At 43.7% G+C, this 17,353-nt stretch overlaps 2 protein-coding genes across 5 annotated transcripts; one reads left to right on the forward strand and one right to left on the reverse strand.

The window, feature by feature from the left end:
* The first annotated feature begins 612 nt into the window (after positions 1 to 612).
* On the forward strand, positions 613 to 4,043 carry LOC128342531 (E3 SUMO-protein ligase ZBED1-like). 2 transcript variants are annotated; one of them, XM_053289910.1, is made up of 2 exons: positions 613 to 632; positions 1,552 to 4,043. In XM_053289910.1, exon 2 carries the CDS (start codon positions 1,918 to 1,920, stop codon positions 3,484 to 3,486), a length of 1,569 nt encoding a protein of 522 aa, XP_053145885.1. In that variant the 5' UTR covers positions 613 to 632; positions 1,552 to 1,917; the 3' UTR covers positions 3,487 to 4,043. The 2 variants fall into 2 exon arrangements, with proteins under 2 accessions (XP_053145885.1, XP_053145884.1); XM_053289909.1 differs by lacking the exon at positions 613 to 632 and adding an exon at positions 804 to 949.
* Positions 4,044 to 9,390: 5,347 nt separating this feature from the next.
* On the reverse strand, positions 9,391 to 17,265 carry GPANK1 (G-patch domain and ankyrin repeats 1). Of its 3 annotated transcripts, none has more exons than XM_053297020.1 (3): positions 16,778 to 17,265; positions 13,563 to 14,206; positions 9,391 to 10,918 (listed from the first exon to the last, which is right to left on the reverse strand). In XM_053297020.1, the coding sequence occupies exons 2-3, from the start codon at positions 14,147 to 14,149 to the stop codon at positions 10,456 to 10,458; spliced, it is 1,050 nt and encodes a 349-aa protein (XP_053152995.1). In that variant the 5' UTR covers positions 14,150 to 14,206; positions 16,778 to 17,265; the 3' UTR covers positions 9,391 to 10,455. The 3 variants fall into 3 exon arrangements, with proteins under 3 accessions (XP_053152995.1, XP_053152994.1, XP_053152996.1); XM_053297019.1 differs by having other exon boundaries at positions 16,762 to 17,265; XM_053297021.1 differs by lacking the exon at positions 16,778 to 17,265 and adding an exon at positions 15,239 to 15,490.
* Between the last annotated feature and the right edge of the window lie 88 nt (positions 17,266 to 17,353).

A 17,353-nucleotide genomic window follows, 5' to 3' on the forward strand; every position in this document is an offset into this window, starting at 1 on the left:
ACCCCGTGTGATTAGAGAAAGTGCTAAACAGTGAAGCTAGGCAGCTGTTTTGTTGAGGGGTAATTACTTATATAGCAGAGTATTTCAGGAGATAGCTCACTCTCATTACAGCAGAAGGTAACAGGGTCTCAGGGGCAACAGCTTGTAAATGATAAGCATGGAGATTAATGTATGGTTAAACTAATCTACTTTATTCAGAAGTACATGATAATAGGGAAGGACCTATATCTAACTTCTGGCTACATGTTGGTCAGAGAGAGATGTATAGAACCATGGTGCTCAGAGAGAAAGCTAGAAGCATTCTGGGAAGAAGGAAGTCACTCCCAGGAAGTTCCTGAGTACATTCTATCAATAGAGGGATCAGAGGCAGAGATAAACAGGAAAGAGAAGGAGACCCTAACTGTCTCTACTCCCAATGCTAGTGGTCATTAGGCTTACTGGTGGAAAGGTTCAATGCCATCTGGAGCTGGACCTCCAACATATTTCACACGCTTCCACCCTGTAGCATTCCAGGCTTGGACTGGCCCACAGGGCATATTCCCGGTGCGTCCTACCCGCGCGGCGCCCCTGCGCCCCAACTCCACACAGGAGAGACTTCCTGTTACCTCAGAGGGGCCCTCTCAAGACTGCAGGTGCTTTATCAAGCAATTAATGTGTTAGAGAGAAGTGGGACCCCAACAATATTACCAGCGAGCTCTGTCCCTATATAGTACTTCACAGCTAAATCCAGATATATCCAGCTAAAACCCTATATAGTACTTCACAGCCCCCACCATCCTTGCTGACTCAAGATGATCCGGAGGAGGAGGAGGAGAGGAGGAGGAGGAGGAGCCGCCAACCGAGCCAGTTGTCAGCACTATGCCAGAGAAAGGCTAAGAATATAGGGCTCTTAAACATTGATGCCATGTTATGTAGCTACAATGCCTGGAGAAAAGCACCAGAAAAATAGGTAAAATTGCAATAGGTAATAGGTAAAAATAAAAATAGGTAAAATAAGCAATTTTCTCACTCGGTTTCCTGGATATTTCAAATCCAAGACCACACTTTCCCTACATCCTGAACTTCCCAGGCCATTCCTGGACACGTGGCACCCGTGGATTTACTCCCAAGAGTTTAAGTTCATAGGTTGAAAGTGAATCCTTTGCTTCTGTGAACAGTCTCCACTGAATGGTGGTGTGGTTCCAAAATACAGCTATTAAGAGATTAATCTAAAAATTAAATTGGTATCTGCTAACGAAGTAAAAGAGGCACCTTTTAAAAGTGGTGATTCTCTTTATTTAGCTGGGGCAGAGTAACTGGCCCTATCCATCCCCAGCACAGCATCTCTCCAGTGGCTGTTGCTGGTGTCTATCTTATGTTTCTTTTTCTTCTTCTCAGATTGTGAGCCCTTTTGGGGACAGGGAGCCATCTTTATTTATTTATATCTATGTAAACCACTTTGAGAACTTTTGCTGAAAAGTGGTATATAAATATTCATAGTCGTATCTCTAGACACTGATAAATACAATTTGCCAGTACACTATGTGAAACTTCTTTTCCTTTTACCCCCAGGCAACCAGCTAACAAAGTTTTAAATCAGCTTTCCCTGGGTGGCAGTGGCTCAGCCAGTCAGCAGTTTAGCTTGGCTTCTCCTAACAGTCATGTCCAAACTGTATCCCATTCAGTCACTGGGAAGATGGAGCGACAAAAAAGGAGCGATGTCTGGAAATATTTTACAAGGATAACAGATGACACTGTTAAATGTGAATTGTGTAGCAGAGAGCAGAAGTATTGAGCCACTTGAAACAGAAGCATTCCTGTGACCTGTCATACGGAAAAGGAGCCAAAACTCAAACACCGGTAGGATGCATTGCTTCTGGAAATTCAAGAAGCAACAACACACAATGTGCTAAAAAACTAAACGAGCTGCTCTGCGCCATGATCACAACAGACATGCTGCCTGTAAGTGTCATTGAGGGAACTGGTTTCCGTGCCCTGATGAGTTTTGTAAAACCTGAATACTGTGTGCCTGAGAGGCAGACCATAACTTCACAACTAGAGAAGTGCTATGAACAGTCTGTGAAGTCCCTCCAGGAAAAATTGGAAAACGCTGTCCAAGTAGTCCTCGCCACTGACTGCTGGACAGCATTAAGCACCGAATGCTACATGACTGTTACTTGCTATTATATTGAAGACTGGGAGCTTCAGTCTGCAGTTCTGCACACAGAAAGTATGGCAGAACGAGACACAGCAGAAAACCTTGCTGAAAAGTTGAACAGTACAGCGGAAAGATGGGGTCTGGCTGGCCGTGTCTTGGCTTGTGTACACGATAATGCAAGCAAGATGTCCCTCGATGTGTTGGAAAGGGCAGTGACCTGGGAATCTGTTTGTTGTTTTGCTGATTCTTTGCAGCAAGCCATAAATGATGGCTTTTCTGCTAGTGGTGTGGATCATATTGTTGCAGCTGCAAATCGGCTGGTTTCACATTTCCACCGCAGCACTGTGGCTGCAGAAGCATTAGAAAGAAAACAAACACAGCTTCAGCTAAAGCAACACCGTCTGATCCAGTTATGTAAAACTCACTGGGATTCTGTATATGACATGTTTGAAAGGCTCTGTGAGCAAAGGTCAGCTGTAACGGGTGTGCTTTCAGATAGCTGTGTCACAAACCAGTCTGATGCCCAAATGCTTCAGCTGCAAGAGGAGCACTGGCAATTAATTGAAGAGATCCTTCCAGTACTTTCCTCCTTAAAGTGTGCTACAGCTGCCATGTCTGATGAACTGTCTGTTTCCATTTCAAACATTTACCCAGTTTGCAACAGTCTTCTCCAAAAGCACCTCCAAAGTGAAACTCCTGTTAAAAATAGAAAAGTTGCTTATTTCAAGACTGCTCTTCATCGCTTTTTGGAGCATCACCTGCAACCCAACAATCCTGCCATCACTGCCAAACCTGCACTGATTGCCTCCTTGTTAGATCCGCGCCATAAACACTTGCAGTTTCTTTTGCCTGTCATCCAGATTACTGCTAAATCGAAACTTCTGCAACTGGCATCAATGGTAGAAATAGAAGAACTGCCTCGGAATACTGCGATGGAGCAGATGAGAACTGAACTGGATGAGCCAGAACCAGTGGTGAAGATGACAACTGAATCGGATGAGCCGGAACCAGCAGCGAAAAAAAGACGTGAAACTGAGGCTATAATGATGCTTTTAGGAGAAGATTATACCAAGCAGGAATATGAGAGGAATGCTGTAGAGAATGAAGTGGAAAAGTACTTTAGGGAGCCCTGTCCTTCATTAAAGTGCAGTCCACTGGAGTGGTGGAAGGTCAATGCACAGCGTTTTCCAAGGCTTGCAAAACTGGCAAAGGGTTATCTGTGCATTCCGGCATCATTTGTGCCCACAGAGTGTGTGTGTTCAAATGTTAGCCTTACTGTTAATCATCTGCGTGCCAGACTGGCACCAGAGCATGTGAACATGCTAATATTTTTGAACAAAAATCAGTAGTACGCTGAAAATTATGCAATATCATGCAACTCTAGTGCTGATTTTTGTTACATTTCCATAACACCAAAAAACATTCACAAACACACACCATTCAGAGTGCAGCTCTGACAGGGGAAAGAAGAAAACCCTACCTTTTTCACTTTATGTCCATTTTATAATATAAATAATTGTTTTGTTTATCTGATTAGGGAGTGTTAGGGTGGAGCCCTACACATGCTTGGTGGAAGTAAAGGGGAAGTACTAGTCTCAGATCTGCTTTTGCTCATATGCTAGATGTGCTATATCTTAGTTTCCTTCTCTCTAAGAAAGACTGAACAATCGGCGGGGGTTCACTTCAGTGTAAAATGATGTTTTGAAATTGGACCATGTTTTGTTTTTTTGTTTTTTTCCACCAAGCAGGACTGTGGACACTTCCCCTCCACCCTAATAAGGAAGGGGTTGTTAGAACAGTTTAGTTTGTTTACTTAGTTGTAGAGGGAGCATATTTTTTTTTCTTAGAGTCAGCAGTACAATTGATGCAGCATAATGTGAATGGAAATAAAAGTGGACTTTTTGCAATAGGATTGGAGCTGTGGAGATGTTTTTTTCCTAATTGATGATGAAGTGGGATTTATTGTTGGGGAATCTCCTCGATTGGAACCCTGTGTCTCCGTGAGCTGCCTGCAGTGGTGCCAAAGGGAAAAGCAGTGCTCTGAGAAGCCGCCAAAACTGCTGCAAAGGGAAGTCCTGGCACATGTTACCATCTAGCCTTGGTGGGGATGGGGAAGATGGGCCCTGTTGGACTAGCCAACTGCACCCCTGTTGTTAAGGTTCCAGATACTAACAAGTAAACAAGGCTCATATAGTCTAAATAGCCAATAAAACCAGTTATGAAGGTAGAATGCCAGCAGGGGAGGGGCTGCTTCCCAGTATATTGCTCAGAATGTCGCATGTATGGCTATCTGCCTAAGGGGCAGATGTCGTGGGTGTGTGCTCAGTGCAAAGAGCTCCTGGCTCACAGGGAACAAATTTGTTCCCTTGAAGCCAAGGTGGCTGACCTGGAGAAGCTCAAGAAGGCAGAGAGCTGTGTGGATGAGACCCTCAGGGATGTGATAGAGACATCCCATTCCCACGCTGATAGCTCCTCTGCTGTCATGGAGAATGAAGGCCTCGGGGAAGGAGGACATCAGTCTGAGGAGGAAGGTAATGCTCTTTTTGAAGGGATCCCTTCCTTGGGTGATGCACCTATAACCTCTTGCACAGAGGATACTCCTCCAGGGGTTGGGGGCCTCCTTGTGATGGGTGATCCAGTTGTTAGGGGCATAAAGAGATGGTTTTGTGACCAGTGTGTAGACTGCACGGTGACTTGCCCGCCTGCTGCCAAGGTTGTGGATGTCACACAGCGTCTAGAGAAGCTGTTAGGCAGTGCTGGGGAAGAGTTGGCTGTCGTGGTGCACATTGGCACCAACGATGTTAGGAAATGTAGTCAGGAGGTCCTGGAAGCCAAATTTAGGCCACTAGGTAGCATACTGAAGTCATGAACTCCCAGGGCACTTCTTCCACATGCAGGGGCAGCGAGACAGGTGGAGCTGAGGGGACTCAAGGCATGGATGAGATGGTGGTGCCTAGAGAAGGGGTTTATATTTGTTAGCCACAGGGATACATTTTAGGGCAAGGAAACCCTGTACAAAAGCAATGGGCTCCCCTTGAACCAAGATGGAACCAGACTGCTGGCACTTAAAATCAAAAAGGTCACAGAGCAGCTCTTAAAATGACACCTGGGGGATTGCCGACAGGAACTGGGTGGTATCTGGTTCGGCAAGCAAAATACTCTGTAGTGCAAGGGTGTAAACCTTTCAGATAAACCAGCAGGGTACAGAGTAGAACCAGGAGTAGAGCAGATAGGAACACATGACAGCTGTTTCAAATGATAGTAAGGGAGATAGCACATGCCAGCGCCAGATAAGAGACTTGGCCTATAGATGCTTATATACCAATGCAAGAAGCCTCTGAGCCGAGATGGGCAAGCTGGAGTGCTTGGCTGCCAATGAAAACATAGATAGAGTGGGCATAACAGAAACCTGGTGGAATGGTGAGAACCAGTGGGACACATCCCTAGACACAAATTCTACAGAAAGGACAGGGAGGGAAGGACTGTGGGTGGAGTAGCACTATATATTAAGGGATATAATCCAACAAGCTAGAAAACCCAGGAAGACCAGAATCCTCCACAGAATCATTACGGGTGACAATATGAGGACTGAAAGGAAATTTGTTACTAAGGACGTGCTATTGCCCTCTGGATCAAAATGTTGCAAGTGACCTGGAATTGGGAAAGCAAATCAGAGAGGCATCAAAGAGACAAAGCTGTAATAATGGGCGGTTTCAGTTACTCTCACATGGGATGTGCATGAATCATGATTTGAAGTGCAATTTGTAATACATCTCCTGCACCTTTAAAACGGAGAGCAGATGAATACCTGCTCCTTGCCGCCGCTCCATGAATCATGGTGCTCCAACCAGCTGTCCTCCCTTACCAACCAACCAAATGACCGTGTCTTTGAACAGTCGGTCATGGAACCAACCAGAGAGTAGACTACCTTGGACTTAATCCTGAATGGTGCCCAGGACCTGGTGTGAAATGTCAGAGCTTTAGAACCATTGAGGAACAGTGAACATAGTGTGATCAAATTCAGCTTATATGCAAGTGGAGCATTGCCAACCAAGTCCAACATAGATGCACTGGACTTCAGAAGAGGAAATGTCGCAAAAATGAGGGGAATGGTGAAGAGGAAGCTGAAAGGGAAAGTCAGGAGGGTCAAATCATTCTAGAAAGCATAAAATGTATTTAAAACCATAACTACTAGCTGGGCTGGCCCACCCGCCCGTCGCTGCCTTTTTCTTTCTCCCTCCCCTACCGCTTTCTGGCTGGCGGCTTCTTCGCCCACAGGCTGCCTTCTTGCCACCTGCCCCTGCCACATGCTGGCTGACTGGCCAGCCACTGGCTTCTTCGCCCACCCGCCAGCCGTTTTCTGGCTGGCCAGCCACCAGCTTCTTCTTCTCCTCCCCGCCCCTGCTGCCGCCACTTTCTGTCCGGCATTTTTTTTTTTTGGCCATCTGGCTGGCTGCTACCGCTGCTGCCATTTCCTTCCCCCTGGCTGTCCCCGTCGCTAATTGGCAGCTTGCTCGCGAGCTCTAGCAAGAGCTGCCACACATGGGATTAGCTACAGGTACTTTTAGAAGAATTATATAGAAGCTCAGTTGGAATGTATACCAAGGAGGAGAAAAGGTACCACCAAATTCAGGAGGACACCAGCATGGCTAACAAGTAGAGTCAGGGAAGCTATAAAAGGGAAGAAGACTTTCTTCAGAAAACGGAAGTCCTGCCCAAATGAAGAGAGCAGGAAGGAACATAAACTCTGGCAAAAGAAATGCAAGGAGACAAGAGATGCAAAAAGAGAGTTTGCATATAACTAGACGTGTCAAGGGAAATAACAGAAACTTCTTTAAATATATCAGAAGTAGGAAACCTGCCAGGGAGGCAGTTGGACCCTTTGATGGTAAGGGTGTGAAAGATATTGAGGAGGATTAGGAGATTGCAAATAACTCATTCAGCTTCTCTGCATCAGTCTTCATGGCAGTGACCATATACCTGCTCCAGAATTGAGCTTCTCAGGCTTGAAGGTTGAAGAACTGGGCCAATTTGAGGAGACGAAAGAGGATAAACTGTCTTGAAAAACTGAACATTCACAAATTGCGAAGGCCAGATGGCATCCACCCAAGTGTTCTGAAGGAACTCAAATGTGAAATTGCTTATCTCCTAGCAAAAATATGTAATTTGTCCCTACAATCAGGCTCTGTACTGGGACTGGAAAATAGCTAATGTAATTCTGATTTTCAAAAAGGGATCCAAGAAATTACAGACTGGTTAGCTTAACGTCTGTGCTGGGTAAATTGAAGGAAAGCATACTTAAGGACAAAATTGTTAAACATATAGAACAGGCCGTGCTAAAGGAGAACCAGCATGGCTTCTGGAAGGGCAAGGATTGCCTCATTAAACCTTTGGAGTTCTTTGAGAATGTCAACAGGAATGTCAACAGGCATGTTGACAAGGCTCACCACCAAAGGCTCTTGAGTAAGCTTAGCCATGGGATAAGGGGACAGTTTCATGCGTGGATTGATAACTGGTGGAAGGACAGGAAGCAGAGGGTAGGAATAATGTTTTCACAATGGAGGTGCCCCAAGAAGTGGGGTGCACCAGGGAGCAGTACTGGGACTAGTGCTCTTTAATTTGTTCATACAAGATCTAGAAGTTGGGGTTACCAGCACTATGGCCACATTTGCTGATGAGACTAAACTACTTAGGGTAGTGAAATCCACAACAGATCGTGAGGCGCTTCAAAAGGTTCTCTCCCAACTGGGTGAGTGGACGACAAAATGGCAAATGCAGTTCAATGTAAACAAGTGTAAAGTGATGCATATTGGGGTAAAAAAGCACCCCAACTTCACATGTACACTGGAGTCTGAGCTGTCAGTGACTGACCAGGAGAGCGATCTTGGGGTCTTAGTCGACAGCTTGTTGAAAGTGTTGACTCAGCAGCTGTGAAAAAGGCAAATTCCATGCTAGGGATCATTAGGAAGGAGATTGAAAATAAATGTAATAATATAATGCCCTTATACAAATCTATGATGTAGTCACATTTGGAGTACTGTGTACAGTTCTGATCACCGTATTTTAAGGAGGACATTGAAGAAATGGAAAAAGTGCAGAAGAGGGCAAACAAGATAATCAGGGGCCTGGAGCACCTTCCTTATGAGGCAAAGCTACAGTATCTGGGGCTTTTTAGTTTGGAAAAGAGGTGACAATGGGGAGACATGATCAATGTGTATAAAATTACACATGGAGTAGAAAGTGGACAGAGAAATTTTTCTCCCTTTCTCACAACACTAGAACCAGGGGTCATCCCATGAAATTAATGGCCAGGAAGTTTAGGACCGACAAGAGGAAGTACTTTTTCACACAGTGCATAATTAATCTATGGAATTCCCTGCCATGGGATGTGGTGATGGCCACTAGCTTGGATGGCAAATTAGATATAGAAGTGCACAGCTTGACAATAGGCAACACCATTATGTTTAACTAAGCTCAAGGCTTTGCAAGAAGAGAAAAGTTCTCAGAACTGTTTACTGGTACTTTCCCCTTTCCTTAAAGTCAAGGTAACCCGCTAGTGCTGAAAGATAAGGCTGGCTGGCAGTCTGCACACATTCCCTAACCTTGGCCAGTCATGATGATGAGATTGCTATGCAGCTGCATTTTGAAGAATACTTTTGACTATAAATGTGTTGCTTTCTGTATGTTCCTTTGTCCTGCTCTGAGCGCGAGCCAGCAGTACCTATGCTACTTAAGAGCATAATAAAGCTTTGATTGTAAGTCCTCTCGTCTGGGCTGATTATTGGGCTCCATCTGCCCAGGAATGAACCTCCCCTATCGGGTCAAGGCTACCCCACTGTATGGAGGACAGGTATATCAATGGAGGACAGGTATATCAATGGCTACTAGTCTGAGGACTATAGGCTGCCACCAGCCTCAGAGGCAAGATGCCTCTAAATACCAGTTGCAGGGGAGCAACAGCAAGAGAGCGGGCATGCCCTGAGCTCTTGCCTGTGGACTTCCCAAAGGCATCTGGTGGGCCACTGTGTGAAACAGGATACTGGACTAGATAGTTCTTGGTCCTGATCCAGCAGGGCTGTTCTTATGATGAACAAATAGAATGTACAGAGAAATACAAAGCACAGAGAAAAAGGGAACAAGCAGAAGTAAGAAAAGGTGATAATTATATAAAATGTTAACCTGCAGGAAGCCAGGGAATTAGGGAGTTGTTTGTAGAATAAGAGGGGTAGTATATAATATTGGGGGAAATCAAAAAGTCTTCCAATGCTTTATTAACATCAAGTTTTCCAATAATAGTATTTTAATTTTTTACAATGCACACTGAACTACTGCCAACACAACTGGCATCAGGACAAGGCATTTTTCTTGTACCCTCCTCCTCCTTACTAGAGTTCCCTGAGCACCCACAAAAGCCATTGCTGAGCATTGGGAGATCTTCAGAAATAGCATGGGATATGGCACTGGACGTGACAACTCTAAACCACAAGCCGAGCAGTGCATCCTCTAGCAGTTCCCTTCATGACTTCCAGGTACCCCTCTCTTCCCCTGCATCCCTTTGTACTGCATCCCATGCCAGCACTGAAGACCCCCCAACTTTCAGCAACAGCTGTTCCGGAAGCTCAGAGTACCAGCTGGGAGGAGGGGGTGGAGAAGCTGCTTTGCACTGGTGTATGTTGGGTCAGCAGTACATTGGATGCTACCCACTGTGCAATCAATAAATAAAATCAGCAATCTGTGTATACATTGCATTGAACTGCATACTTTAATGCACGAGCAGAACTCAAGTTGAGCTTTAACTGGGTCTCCTTGAGATATGTTTCCAACAACTCTGTGGACTGAATAGAATCATTTTATTTGTTAGCTGGCCTAGCAATGCAGGAGAGATGACAAAATGGACACAGGCCTAATGCTTCACTTGGAAGCAGCTCCCCATTTCCCTCACTACCTCTGACCTGTTTACAAAAGTCCTAGGACTGTTGCAAACATTACAACTTAGTTCAACATATGTGAGAGTCAAGTTGATTTTTCTGGATTTAAGATGTTGCAAGACTACCCCTGACCACGCACTTTTCCATCTTATCTACAGATCCATGTTTAAAGCTACATCTATAAGCCCACCTTACTGTAAAAGGCGCACAGGATGATTTTTCACTCTGGTTCCCTTCCTGGTTATTGGCCACAACGAGGAAGGAGCCTTTTGCTTCCTTCCATGATTTGACTTCCCTCTTCCCCAGTCCACTTCCATGCCTCCAATTTGGCAAAAAACAGACAGTCAGCTGGTTATGTAGGCAACATGGTTCTAATTGTCTAGTAAGAGTTCAAAAGTCAATATTCATGTAAGTACGAAGGTTGCGTTCCCAGGCTTTAGCCTTGGCCTCTCTACGCCGGGCCTCCCGTTTCCCCACTGTTGCTGCTCGTTCCACCCTGGGTCGCTGATCTCTGGGTTGCTCCACAGCACTGGGGTCATTGGCATCAAAGTGGGTAACCTTGGGTTTGAGATTGCTGCAGAAGCCCAGGCCCTTCTGATCTCGCTTGAGGACAGTCTGGATAGGGAATTTGCGGCCAGTGCCCTCAGGCCCCAAGCCAGCTTCCTGGTCCCAGCCACCTTTGACCATCAGTTGGAAGCCCACATTGTTCTCGGGAATGTGGTAGCGAGTGGGGGGAAGTGGGTCACGCCGACTGAAAAGGTGGGCAGTGGAGCGTTCATGGAGAGCCACAGTGTCCTCGCTGTAGTGTGTCTGGCACACGGCACAGTATTTTCTCTCAGTTGGCACCTGTAAACTGCATAAAGAAGGTAAATTGATTAAGCAAAGTCAGGCTGACTTGAGTAACTCTCAAAGCATTTATCAGGCGACAAATTTGCAGAAGTACACACTCCCTTTGAAAAACAGAAGTACCTATCTATTGTTCTTGAATAGTTCCCCCCCCCCGTGTAAATATTACTAGAGGATCTTACCATCCCTTTATCAGTTTACCTTCGTCTAGTATAGAGGACTCTATCTTGATTCAACATGTGTGGAATGTATGTGGGAACATTTAAATAGATGCATTTCCGTACATAAAGTGTGTGTGCGCATCCATGTGAAAAAGAGAGCACAGTACTGTCTTAAGTAAAAGGAAAGTGTGCCGTCGAGTCAGTTTTGACTCCTGGTGACCACAGAGTCCTGTGGTTTTCTTTGGTAGAATACAGGAGGGGTTTACCATTGCCTCCTCCTGCGCAGTATGAGATTATGCCTTTCAGCATCTTCCTATATCGCTGCTGCCCGATATAGGTGTACCAGTGGGGATTTGAACCGGCAACCTCTTGCTTGTTAGTCAAGCATTTCCCCGCTGAGCCATTAGGTGGCTATACTAACTATTGCTAACTCATTGTAAACCGCTTAGAGAGCTCCGGCTATAGAGCGGTATATAAATGTAAGTGCTATTGCTATTGCTAAATGGCAGTCATGTGGGTTTTCTGGATTTTCCCCCAGGCAACCCCTCCTGTACCTTAGATCAATTGGGATCCGATTTAACATATTTGACTTATATTTAATAAGCTTGAGGAAAAAATAAATATTTGATTAGGGGAAAAAACTAAAAAAACCCACAAACTTAATGTAGTGTAAGTATTAACATTCAAATACATTCAAAGCTTTATTTGGAAATTATGTTTATTGGAATAATGGTAAACATTTTAAGACATGGGAGGAAACTGAAGGCACTTAAAAATTGTTTATTTATTAAAATTTATCATGTCCCCAAAGCTGTATATATTTCCTATGAATGTCATCTGAAAAAAACAATTACAACTTCTAAACTATCCAGTTTGACTGGTATTGTATTGATTCATTAGTTATTGATTTTGTAAAACACTATAGATTTTTAGAAACTGAATGTTTTCTGCCCCACATCACCACTAAATGGAACCAGGGTTCCCTCTAAGGCGTGTGCATGCTTACACATTTTTTAATATACGCTCAGTTAATTTTAGATCCTGGTCAGATGGAATCTGGAAGGTCCCACTCTGAATGCATGTGTGCACACAGTGACTTGATACCGCCACCCAGAAGAAACCTCATTCTGCACACAGATATATATTTAGAGAGAACATTGAATGAAACCTCCATGTAAATACCTCCAAAAACAGATGCCAGGAACAAACATCATGATTATTTCCATCATGCCCTAATTATGGTGTCCGAGAGAAATGTGGCTTCTGCTGGAGACAAATGCTGAACTAGATGGCCCATGGACAGATTAAGCAAAGCAACAGAAATACAATAGACACCTTCCTGACTAACCCTACAGAAGAATCCAATGCTTTTACACAACTGGCTGTGAAAGGTGGGAAAATAGGCCTATCTATTTATAAAGGACAAAACCTGTGGGGACTGATTATTCAGGCAATTTCAAAGATTTCATCTATAGACTCCAGAATTTGTCTACCATTGTTTTAAGAGGTGGGGATAGGAAGGATTGGAGAGGATATTAAAGGCTACAACCAGTTAGCCATCAGTTGCTTCAAGTACCTGGATCTATTTTGGCCTGCAAACACCTTCTCCTTACTTGTGGTCCACTGAGGTCTGGATATGGGGTAATAAAGACTGGTAGATTAATGCAGGGGTTCCTAGCTTTGGACCCAAGGCTGGAAACAGAGATATGGGATGGTAAGTTTCCTGACAGAAAATGTTCTAGTTCTAAAATGTCTACTTAGCCACTTGAAAAGCTTCTGAGATACAGTGAGGGGAAATTAATATGACAGAGTAAGTTGTTTATGGAACAGCTTCCCCAATGAGGGCCAACTGGCACCATCACTTTTTTGTTCTTTTAGATGCCACGTGAAGACCTTTCTGTTCACTCAAGCTTTTAAAAATGGATTTCAAAACACAAGTTTTTACAGTGTGTGTGTGTGTGTGTGTGTTGTGATTTGATGTGTCACATGTTTTTATTGGACGTTTTAATGTTGTGAGCCACCCAGAGAACAATTTGTTATGGGGTGGCTAATGAGTCTATTATTATTATTATTATTATGCTGCTGCTGCTAACTATAAATGGGTCAAACAACATGCTAAATCAGATCACAATGTGTTTAGGGCATCAGGAAAAGGTGTACAGTATTTTTTTGATAAACAAATTAATGAATGCAAATGAGGGGGAAATTTAAAAAATGTTAGGGAAACTCAAATCTCGGGTTGGGAACTCCTGCATTAATGGTCCTGCTTTACAGCAAGGCATGACCAGATGGCATTTTGATCTAATTCCTAACCATTCAGTAGGAGCAAGTAGAAACCAGAGCAGAGGATAGTCTTTTTAAAAAAAACTTTGATAGGATATTCTCCATTTTGTTAGGACACCCTGGGTCTATGCAATAGTGCAAGACAATGTCAAAAGTAAATCCACACAGAGGGTAATTAGTTAAACTCACAGAAACAAGAAAGCTCACCTGGAAGACTCCTCCTTCACCCGGGGCCTTTCGCTTTCCTGTAAGACATCCACCACCTCTTGATGTCCTGCTTCCTCTGCCAAATCCATAGCATCCCGGCCTTGCATCTCACAAACCCCGATCCAGGCAGCACCATGGCTTAGAAGATACCTCACAGCCTCTCCACATCCAGCATAAGCAGCACACATTGTAGCTGTCCAATAATAACTATCTCTATAATTCACATCACACCCTTCCTTCTCTACCAGCGTCCGCAGAGACTTCAGATTGCCATCTTGGGCAGCTTTCAAGAGCTGATTCCCTTTGCGGGTGTCTGTCTCTCCTTGGTGGCTCTGAGTGCGAGGAGCCTCTTGTGCTGGTTGATGTGCATAAGGCACCTTTCGCTTCCTCTGCAAGGATCTCTCAAAATCACCAGAAGCCAGCAGGTTCTCATAGAAGGTGCGAGCTGCCTCCCCAGCTGTGTTGCCTTCTTCCTGGGCAGCAATAAGGGATCCTCTGCAGCTTTTTTTCTGGACATGTCCATCTCTCCAGAGATCTGATTCCTCCTGGGCACGAGTGAAGGTGATCAGTTGTGGACCACGGTTCATGATGAAGTATGGCAGTGCTGGCTACAAAGCAAGCACTACAACCCTGGGCTTCTCAGCCTGTTGAGTCAAGTCAGAGATTTACATATAATTAGCAAGATCCATGCTTTACTACCGTATGGTCAAGGTTACAATTCTGTGGGAGCATAGAAATGCATGTACTGTACTATTTTTAGAGCATCCTTTTTAGAGGTCCTTTGGGCAGGACCCAACTAGTTATTTGTAAAGCACCCTGCACATAGATGGCTATCTAAACAAATTAATAATTATAATAATTTAGGGTTGGGTGCAGAATCTTAACTTTCATTTATTTTATATTTAAAAAAATTTCTACCCCTTATGGTTTATTTATTGCATTTTTAAGTTGTCTCATCACACAGACCCTAAGATGGCCTCCAACAATGAAAACAAGTTTGCAATAATTAAAAACAGGAAATACAAACAGAGGGTAAACACAGAAGTGCCCTGCATATCTCTTTACCTATCCCTATAACTGACAAAATCAAAATAAATCATGCAAAATAGAATACTCTGTATGTATGCACACAGTATGCTTATTTTTGAAGAGTCATAGAATTCTACTTTCCTTTCTGCATAATTTCAGGGCTTTCTGTATGTAGGGCTTTGGGGTTTTTTTAGTGCAATACATAATGCCTATATATATTGCACAATATATATGTGATAGCACAGCGGGGAACCAGCTTGCCTAGAGCGCGAGAGGCTGTTAGTTCAAATCCCCGCCAGCGTGCTTCCCAGACTGTGCCTAGTAGTCACCTATATTGGGCAGCAGTGATATAGGACGGTGCTGAAAGGCATCATCTCATTCTGCACGGGAGAAGACACTGGTAAACTGCTCCTGTATTCTACCAAGAAAATCACATGGAATGTGATTGCTAGGAGCTGACACCAACTCAACAGCACAATATAATGCCTATACCAGTGTTCTTCATGTTAAGACCCAGGGATCCTGGGGCCTCCATCAACCCTAAGTGTGGTCCCCAGACTAATTGTTTATTGAACCTGAGAGAAGCTCCACCAAAACCAAATACTCTGCACAGCCCTGCAGCACCATGTGGAGACAAACATTCTTACCATGCTGTGTGATGTTTTGCCAAGTGCAGGTAGAGCTCTTTTAAAGGAAACTGAGCCCTCGTTGAGATCTTCCACCATTTTGAAAGGCATGCTGGGAAGTGTAGCCCTTCCTAGCACTTTCCCCAGAGCTCTTATGCAGGGGCTTCATCTCTCGTAAGAGCCCTCCCAGCACTGAGAAAAGTGTAGCTCTTTGTGAAATTCAGCACAGCAGGAAATGGCTCTCACACTGGTGTTTTTTGTTTTTGCTCCCTGCTTGAAAAATAATGTCAATCACTGGCCTATATATTCTGAAGTGGACATCTACAATCAAGAAGAACTGAACCTTGTAACCCAATAACATATACTAAATTTGAACATATGTGCTTATTCTCCTGGGAAGTTCTTCTGTTGGGAATGAGAAGCAAAGAGCTATACAGAGAGCATTTAGAAGTGTTGCTTTCTGACCCACCCACCCCCAAATCATGCTTAGCCCAATTCTGAAGAGACTTCACCTATACATTCTGAAATGTGTGTTAGCAAGAGGGCTAGAAACTAAGTTGTTATTGTTTAAATGAAGGCTGAGAAGATCCTCAAGATGCTGAAACCAAGCCAATGCAGAATACATTCATGCTACACAATTCTTTTTTGCTAAGTAAATCAAAGCAGAGTTTTTGTTTTATGTTTGTATTGCTGCAGTGTTATCACTATTTGATTATTATTCTTTCATGTTTTTATAAACATTAGCCACTTCAGAGAGCTGTGGGCCAGAAGTGGGGTAAAAATTATACACACATAAATACTTAAAAATTAGTAGTGTTATAGAACTGTTTAGGACTAGAATCCCATGCATGCTTGAGACAAAGTCCTGCTGAATTACTCCTGACACACAGAAGCAGACTGCCCAGTGTTCAAAATACATGACATACATTATTTTGATACTTTATAACAACAGTTTAAGGCAGATCAGTCACATCACCATATTGCAAATCAAAGACTGAGATTGAAAAATAATAGCTTGCTTAAGATGACCAAAGTAACTTTGCTTGTTTTCAATGCAGTCTCTTAACAGTAGAACTACAAACACATGTACCACAGTCCCAGTCCCCCCACTAAAAAGGTTTGGAGGCCTATTAGTGTCTTCTGTCCCAGTTCTGCTTTCTATTCCAAATATTGGCTGGAAGTAGAATTAATTGGGACCCAAAGGGGGTAAGATATGGGTTTTGTTTGTCTGAAGAAGCAGCAGAGGAAGAAAAAAAGAAACATTCAGGAACAATTGAACAAATTACAGATAAAAGGAATTACACAGAAGGTGGGAAGGGGTGGGCAATACCCCAGGGAGGAAGGTATCCTTGGGAACAGATTAGCAAAAATACGGCAAAGCAGACAACTCCAAGGGAAGTGCTGCGGGGGGAACAGGAGTTTTGAAAAGTGGTTAAATTCTCTGGGTGGAGAACATTGGTTGAAGAACCTCTTCGCCCTTCCCCTGACAAAGGGGCCCTGCTCGTCCCTAAGCCCTGAAGTAGTTAAGTACAAAAGTTACTCACACGAGCCTCTCCTTACCATCCATAAACCTCCAAAGCTCCATTTTATCATAGACGATTAAACAGCAAGAATTCCACAAGGGGAGAAAAACAAGAAGCTCCTCTGAAGTAAGGAAAGCCACACACCAAGGTGCGCATGCGTCATAGAAAGCTACGCCTGTGCCGCAGCTTCCGGGTTAAACATCGAATTGGTTTTATGAAGCTCCCACGTCAAATACTTGGAGGTTTCACCATAGAGATACGGAAGGATAGAAGGGCGCCATTCAGGGTCCACAGAAAAATATGGCTAACCGCCGCTTTCGATTTTTTTGTAACGGAAATGTTGCCCGATTTGGCTTTTTTTAATTGTAGTTTTTCTTTTAAATCTCTGTGGTCGCAAGAGGCGACCTTTAAGACCATTGTAAAATGCATGTTGGTTTCATTTGTTATTGAGAGAAGTTTAATTATGGTTTTAATTTTTTAAATTTAAATTTTTATTCATTTAATTTATTTAACACATTGATAATTACAATATCTTTCTTAAGTATTAATCTATGTATCGTGTTTACGATTATTGTCTCGTGAGTTTGGACGTGTCTGGAGCTTTGCCGCATAT

Source organism: Hemicordylus capensis, chromosome 2 (genome assembly GCF_027244095.1).
Source record: "Hemicordylus capensis ecotype Gifberg chromosome 2, rHemCap1.1.pri, whole genome shotgun sequence".
In the NCBI taxonomy this organism is placed as follows: domain Eukaryota; kingdom Metazoa; phylum Chordata; class Lepidosauria; order Squamata; family Cordylidae; genus Hemicordylus; species Hemicordylus capensis.

Excerpts from the sequence above, each read along its gene's own strand:
- LOC128342531 (XM_053289910.1), top strand. The coding sequence starts at position 1,918 with ATGATCACAACAGACATGCTGCCTGTAAGTGTCATTGAGGGAACTGGT.
- GPANK1 (XM_053297020.1), bottom strand. The coding sequence starts at position 14,149 with ATGAACCGTGGTCCACAACTGATCACCTTCACTCGTGCCCAGGAGGAA. Across the intron at positions 10,919-13,562 it reads GTGAAGGAGGAGTCTTCCAG|TTTACAGGTGCCAACTGAGA; the intron begins GTGAGCTTTCTT and ends TTCTTTATGCAG.